Source organism: Brachyhypopomus gauderio, chromosome 21 (assembly GCF_052324685.1).
Source record: "Brachyhypopomus gauderio isolate BG-103 chromosome 21, BGAUD_0.2, whole genome shotgun sequence".
Lineage (NCBI taxonomy): Eukaryota > Metazoa > Chordata > Actinopteri > Gymnotiformes > Hypopomidae > Brachyhypopomus > Brachyhypopomus gauderio.
The window spans coordinates 1,786,656-1,794,337 of NC_135231.1; the positions used below are offsets into that span (position 1 = coordinate 1,786,656).

At 42.9% G+C, this 7,682-nt stretch overlaps 1 protein-coding gene across 1 annotated transcript; it reads right to left on the reverse strand.

Annotated features, from left to right (window-relative positions):
* Positions 1-486: 486 nt before the first annotated feature.
* pigt (phosphatidylinositol glycan anchor biosynthesis, class T) lies at positions 487-7,461 on the reverse strand. The gene is made up of 12 exons (XM_076984171.1): positions 7,018-7,461; positions 6,542-6,719; positions 6,219-6,346; positions 6,035-6,135; positions 5,850-5,936; positions 5,510-5,597; positions 5,180-5,277; positions 4,925-5,081; positions 4,609-4,809; positions 3,590-3,755; positions 2,104-2,187; positions 487-1,551 (listed from the first exon to the last, which is right to left on the reverse strand). Exons 1-12 carry the CDS (start codon positions 7,418-7,420, stop codon positions 1,302-1,304), a joined length of 1,941 nt encoding a protein of 646 aa, XP_076840286.1. The 5' UTR covers positions 7,421-7,461; the 3' UTR covers positions 487-1,301.
* Between the last annotated feature and the right edge of the window lie 221 nt (positions 7,462-7,682).

The window sequence follows — 7,682 nt, forward strand, 5'->3', positions numbered from 1 at the left end:
AGAGCCGAAAATCCCATCACTACGCGCAATACTCCAGCGCGCGAGATGTCGGAGGCGGAACGTGGCGGTGCAAAACGGGGCCGGTGTTCCGGTGCCAAATTCCGACTCCTCGACAGAATCTCATTCCCCTCGTTTGCAGTAGGCCATTACCGTTCTCGTCATTAGTCACTCTTCCATCTTACTGACAACTTATTTCCTTTTGAATACGATTTTTACTTAATGTTACTAATTGTATAGGGCAAAACGAGTGCTCAATGAACTAAGTCATAATCACAGTACTCACAGGTCTGAAACGTTTGGTTAACTTTTTTTTTTTTTTTTTTGTTGGTGACTTGTGTCGGTTATTTCATATAAAGCACAGATGTCTACGTTCAAAAACTAGTGCTAAACACTTTCATGTGACCGCAAGTGTGGTTATCTTCCATCAATGCCACTACACATTTAAGTATAGGTTAGCAGTATGGTGGAGTGTGAAAAAGTAAGTTATGCATGTTTAAATCATTTTTTTTAATAAGTACAAACCAAATGTTAGTATTTCATACAGAAAAATCCATACTTTGTGGTCAGATGAGTCTACACTCAATTGTTCTCACCGTGGCATTAATTTACTGTGCTGGGGAAAATCAATAAATATAACCTCTGATAACTATGTAAATAGAAATAAAACACACTCCTGAAGTCGTTAAATAACAATGAGTCAATAGGTTTGTAGCATTTTACTTTAACCTTAGGTTTATGTAAGAATAGTTCAAACAGATCACAAGGGTCCAATAAGAACCAAATGAGAATCCATAAAAAAAAAACAAACAAAAACATCAGTGCCTTACCCTTAATGGGAAATATGTGGAATTTCCACGTTCTGAGGACTATCTGTACAGCAGAGTGACTAATCCCTAGATCACGCCCACATGACGTTAAACAAAAGGGGTTCAAATTTTGCTCTGCTGCCAGTGCCTCCTCCAGATGACTGGAGGACAGAACTTTAAACACATATTTTCACATTGTTTCACAAGGGTCATGCTTAGTCATCTCTTATGCTCTCAAAACAAGAAAAGCAAATGATTTTTCACCAGTGTTAGCAAACACAGCCCATAGTTCTTCAGCTTAGCAGAGAACTCAAGTGGCCTTTACCCCAAACATTGATCACTACCTCCTCTCATCCGAGTTCCAAATACACCAGCCGGAGTTTTACGTTCATTTTAAAACGCACAAAAGCAGTCCATGTCTCCATTCCAGTGACACTGGTCTAGATGCCTGAGGAGGCACCCCGGCATGGGTCTAGAACCCGGTGGACTAGTGCTTCAGAGCAGGGGCACGCCTCTTAAACGGCGGATGACGTTGGCCAGGCGTTTGGCCAGTGGTGTGCTGGGCTCGTCCACTTGGAAGGTGCGTGTGAGCAGGTTGTAGAAGGAGCCGTAGCCCACCGCCACCACCGTGCAGGTCAGGCAGATCACATTGTAAGGCATGCTGAAGTCGGGGGTGGGCAGGTTGACCAGTAAAGGCTCAGTGTACACCCGCATGAAATAGCTCGACTCCTCTTTGGTGGGGAAGCTGGGAATTGGTGGCAAAAGAGAATAGAACCATCATTTCAGCATTCGAGAAGATTTTAAACAACCTCACAGCTCTATTGAGACAGACTTGGTGCGATCTGACTGGTTCTTGGCTGTGATCTTTTAATTGGTTTTTGCACTGCAACAAACAGCTCATGATTGCTTAACCTGCCTAACTACACGTGATTTGATGACGTGGATCTTTTTTTTCCACAGAAGCGAATGGTTAAGCCTCATTTTGGTCTGGTGTGCTCTGTAAGAAAGAACACCGCCATGTTCTTCATATTCAGATAACTTCGCAGTTGGAGCGGGGCCAGCCAGAGTTTATAAAATGGCAGTTCAGAAGCCAAGAGATGAGTTCCAGTAACATAGTGGTAAAGGATTTAGCACAAAGTAGTTTGAGGCTCTTATGAGTATAAATATCAAAGATAGTGTAAATATGAAATTCTTATGATCAACTCCTTTCCTTTCACATCTTGGCTATCCAGTGACAATATTTGGATATTCAGCCTTTTGAAATGAGCTAAGCACACAGTAGCTCACAGATACTCACAAGCTGCTGAACAGTGGTCGTTCATGGGTGCTGTTGGTGTCCATGGCGACGATGCTTGGCACAAGAGCACTAATCACGGAGGACCTAGAATAGCATTTTAGACATGACACATGATTCATTAAGCTTGTCGGGGTGCTTTAAACTTTTATATTCAAAAGAGTTTACTTGATAAAATGTGTTAGGTATGGCCTGCTCTTAGATAAAAAATTATGTCCATATTTGGTGGGAAATGACCGGTTCTGGACAACGTTGCTTAACATCCACAAATCCACTACAAACCACCACTTCTGCCCCATGAGAATGAGGCATTCCCCTAACCCCTATCCCCTACTCCCTACCTGCACCTCCTCTGAACATTGAGCTGCATAGAGGAGGCACAGCACACTCAGTCTACAAGACACCCGACACAGACATGAAGGGATTTAGTGTCTTCTGACTCTCATTTTACATGTAAATATGGGCAAACTGCGCACAGTCTTTGTCTTTTAAAATTGCGTTTACTGATTTTGCCTACTGAGGACATTGCGATTCTAAAATCTGAATTTTACCAATGCCGATTTTCACAGCTTACAAATGGCATGAAAGTGAATGCTAGTTAATATGTAGTGAGAATGTTTGCCACCATTTCAAACTCATCCAATTATCAAATTATGTAAATGACAACAGCTTTTTCAGAATTCATCTGTATTAAAACACAGATAACAAAGAAAATGGAGTTAAATGGCTAAAAGCCATTCACATTATGTCCAGAATCTTTAATTCTGGAATGCTGAAATATATGTATTTCATTCAAAATATCAAAGAAAATGTACCCAGGGTGAAACCATCGACCAGTCACCATGATATCATTTTTTTGTTAATTTTAGCTGTATTAACCCCGCTTCACTAAGAACTCGCTCACAGGCGCCCTCTGGCGTTTCACAGTTGTCTTTTGATATAACGGGAGGAATAGGAAAGGGCCAGACTCTTCATAACCTGCCTCAGATTATTACTTATTTTAAAACTAAAGAAATTGTAGTTTTGGGCTGACTAAGTTGCTTCTGTAAATTTACCAGCGGGTGCAAATCAGAAATCAAATTACTGACAGACTCGGGTAGGAGTTTTCCCATTATGACTACAGAAGTGCATATAAACACATTAATCAGATTAATGCTTTCCTGCAACCTGATTACTGTGAGCATGTAAACACACCCACTACGGCAGCATGCAAAAACATGATGATGTCACACACGTACTAATTGGTGCATGACATCATCTAGTGACATTCGGTGACTTTTGAGCAGGCCTTAGCTACCTTCCACTCAAAGTACACTGGCCACGCTAGTTTTATCTGCCGTTTGCAAATATGTGCAAATGTGCTTATTATTATTTAATTTAAAGCTTTAAAGCCTTGTTAAAAAACATTGTGGAGTCACTCTGTACTAGGGTCAACACAAGGCTGCTGTGAACTTGTTCTTAACGAAGCAGAATGAACGAACAGTCCTACCCGACGTAGAAGCCGTGGTTGGGGTCCGGAGTGTATTCTGTCCATTTAAGCAAGGCTCTCTCAAACTGCACTGTTACTTCAGTGACAGAATGAGGCGGAAGCTGGACCAGCATCTCCAGGAGATGAGGACGCACACGGTCTTTAGACGGCTGGTAGTGGATGTAACCTTAGAGGGACGGACAGAAGGGGGTGAGCGTGAAGCAAACCAAAGAATTCGGTTTTGACCCAAGTTGTGCTCATCAAACTCAAAAATATGAACAGTTCCCAAACCCCAGTGGAAGGATGTTGGGGTTCTGAACTTCTGAGAAGTTCCTGGATTCTGGTGATTTTTATGCATGGTTTAAAATAGTATTTAATTTTAGTCACTTTCAAAAAACAATTAAATTATATTAAACATTTTTTTAAAATATCACCTCCATGTCCGAAGACATTAAATATACACAAGCTTTGTGACAAACATTGCAATGTACAAGTTACAAACTAGTACCTTATCTTGTATTTTTTGTAGAGCTAAAAATAGAATTTGAAACCAAGTATAACTCAATAAAAAACACCATGGGTCGACAACGCCTCCTCTGAGACCTGTGCATGCTTAAGTGGTTTTAGACTTGTTGTTTACTGTTCGTTGTGTAGTGAGAGGGAGTGAACACTGTCCACAGTGTTATCAGTACTTCCACTCACAGTAAATGTAATTTACACATGATAACAAAAACACTGTATTAGTTCATTTGCATGTAAAATGCCAGGCAGCATATCATCCTCAAAACAATGTGAGATTTGTCATTTCCTGTAAGCAACATTCTTGTCACAGTGTCCTGGTAAAATCACACCTGTTATAAAGTGTGCGGAATATTAGAGAATCATTAGAGAATTAAAGGGGACCAAAATGACCAACAACTCAGTTGTGGCCACAACTCAGGAATGAAATCAGCTGATCTGAGCAGCTGAACCACCAGACCAACAGCTTAGTGTCCCAGTGCTCCTATGGAAAAAGAAAAGGTTGGAGGTGCAGGACTTACTGGGCTTGTTCTCGTGCATCTTGCTGGTAACGGTCAGGGTGTGGACGTACAGCCGCAGGTACCAGGGCACCGTGTCCAGCAGCAACACGGGGTAGGCCCTGTACGGGTGGTTATTGTAGATGCAGGTGTGGATCTCACCCGTCTGCAGCCCAAAGCCCGACACGTAGCGCTCGGCGTGAAGAAGGGGACGCAACATTTCATCTGGAACAGAGGATGGAGGAAACACTTCACTTCCTGTTTATGAGGAACCCAGAAAGTGATCGAGAGATGACAACTGTCTGATGCATTGTGGGAGCAGTCATTCATTCAGGTTTACCACTTTCCCTTTTCCAGCGCAGTAGTGGGTTGAGAGAGCGAAGTTGGCCAAACGTCTCTTTTTTGGTCAGATCATACACTGAATATGTTCTGCGGTCCCCCAGCACCACAGCTGTACTGACGAGAGGGCTGGCTGGGGTCAAGTCAAAGAGCTCCCCCTGTTGGGCAAAATACACAACAGCAAGAACATAGAGTTTCTCAGGGGGGTGCAAACAGTGTTTCTCCTTAAAAGAGACCATATAGATCGATACTTTACCCCTTTGTTGTCTGTGACATCCACATAGACTTTGCTCGAGGATGCTAGAGGGCAAGCCTCAGTCAAGGTACGAGAAAACATCTTAAACAGGGACCACTCTGTGAAAAAGGAAACATAAAAAAACAGAAATAGGATGGATTTTTCCAGTTCTCAGTTTTCCCTCAGTTTCACTGCAATGTGTTTATTAAAATCATTAAGCTTATCAATGGATTTTCTAAGTATGGTGTGTTGAGAGTACCAAAGTCTTCTGTGCAGGTGTACTCAAAAACTAGCAACAGAGGTATGCATGGGTTTTAGGAACGGGGGAGGTGGTTTGTCTCTTTTCCTTACCCTTTTTGCCTTGTCCAGAGGTGTAGAGGTCAAACACCACATTCAAAGTTTGTCTTAGTTCCCATGATGTGCTTGTACACTGCCAATCCTGAATGATGTAATAAAGCAAATCAGCACATTCTCCATAAAAGGTTGAACTACCCTTGCTGCATGACTCAGATACTCCCTTAATACTTGTTTGGCTTCCTGGAGATTAACTTAAAAAGAAGAGAGTTACACAAGATATAAAAGCCGTCAGTCAGACGCAGCATAGGACTCCTACAGGCAGCTTAGGGTGTGTACGTTTCTTTCATCTCCACTCAGTGAGTGCTTTCCTGTCAAAGGACTGACGAGACCTCACCTTACAAATGGGACGGATATGCACAGCTTGAGAATGGAAACTGCTGTGGAACAGCTTCTCCGACTTCATCAGCACCGCAAGACCAGCCTGCACAGAGACGGGGAGCTCAAGCTTGACTGGCACGCTAAAAGCTTTGACTACACAGATCACACGCGTCAGTGACAATCAGAAGCAATGTTCCGTACCTTGGAGCCACAGGGAAGAAGCTTCTTCCAAGGGGTCAGATTCTCAGTGCAGACGATTTCACGTGGCAGGGTGGCATAGCGCAGGAAACGATGATCGGTAGCTGCAAGAGAAAGCAAACAAATCATGCCTATGAAACAGAGAGGAAAAACATGACAATAGAATGGTGGAAGGACTAGATCGTACCATTTCCCAGTCCCAGGGGTTTAAAGGAGGCACTGGGCTCCACCGTGTTGGTTGAGTCGATGAAATTAAGAGAAGCGCAGAAGATGCCCGACAGAACATTAGTAAGTTCTTTCCAGTTCTCATCCACACTAGGGAACCAAACAGAGCACAAATACAGTTACTGCACATTTCTTGGAAGACATTAAAGCTCTAAGAACTCATGGTACTAAACAATCTGCTGCTAATCTTCAGTTAAAACGTAACTGTCAGTGAAAGTGTCGTGACATTTTTATAACACTTGCCTAACTTTTAAAATGTCACACTGCCATGGTCCTGCGACTTACTCCATGACGGTGTGATGGAACCACACCCAGAGCTCGGCACCAGGAGGCGAGGGGATGAAGGGCTGCCCCCACTGCATGGTCCGCCAGTAGCCCTGTGTGAATGAGATATGGAGCTCCCTCACAGAGAACTTAGACAACACCTGGCCCAAGGACTTTGGGAAGAGGCGATAGTGTGATGCTGGAGGAGGAGAAATAACTGTTTAGCTTCACATAAAATGAAGGCGTAAATTGTTCATTGTTGTATATTTCAAATAAAGGATTAGGCGCTTCAACTATATATTTAATTGTTTATCGAAAAAATTTAGGAAGTCTTCGGAATTAAGTACATTAAATATGTAAATTACGGCTACATCTGCTAAGCTGCACATAAAGGAATTTATATAAATTAGTGGACATAACTTATTTTCATACAACTGCTAGACAAGAGGTTGTTAAATGAAAGCAAAACAAACGTTTGTAATCTGGGATTAGACAACCTTTATTTCCATCATGAAGAAAATCCGTGTCCCATTGAGTGCGGAATTGAAAACTTGCATAGATGTCCCCCGAATGAAGGGGCCGAAGCACCATCTCCTCCTGGAACTGGTCTTTGGAGGGAGGCGCTGTGAAGGTCTCGCCGTGTTCGGGTCCCTCACCCATCCAGACTCCCGTCGGCTGCCACTGCCTGCCACCCCCATCCCGCTCCTCGCCTTCATGGCCATCAGCTTCATTCTGCTGTAAATCATCGGCTTTCACTGCATGTGGATTGCTCTGTTCGCCTCCGCTAACCGATTCTGTGTAATCGTTTGATTTCTTAAGGTCGTCACCTTTACAAGAGAGCATTAAACTGGCAAGTGCCAAAACAAACAACGCATCCCATTTACAGCCGAGCGCTGCCATTTTCGGGGCAACGATTTCCCTCAGCAGCACTTCCCCTTTGCGTCATCACAGCTGACCAATCACAGCGTAGCTGTACTTGTGCCTTTACGGGAATCAACACGGCGTACTTATGCGCAGTGAAGGTTGTAGCAGCGGGCCTAAAACCAATTTTAGAAATTCGACAAATTTGAAATGAGCATATAATAATCACGCAATCAGGAAATGTTATAATAGGCTATAATAATCAACAAAGAACAACAAGTTCATGGTTGATATGTTTCTT

Coding starts and splice junctions, on each gene's coding strand:
- pigt (XM_076984171.1), bottom strand. CDS start 7,420: ATGGCAGCGCTCGGCTGTAAATGGGATGCGTTGTTTGTTTTGGCACTT. Junction 5,937..6,034: donor TTCTTCCCTGTGGCTCCAAG/GTACGGAACATT, acceptor GTCTCTGTGCAG/GCTGGTCTTGCGGTGCTGAT. Junction 4,810..4,924: donor GCGCTGGAAAAGGGAAAGTG/GTAAACCTGAAT, acceptor CCTCTGTTCCAG/ATGAAATGTTGCGTCCCCTT.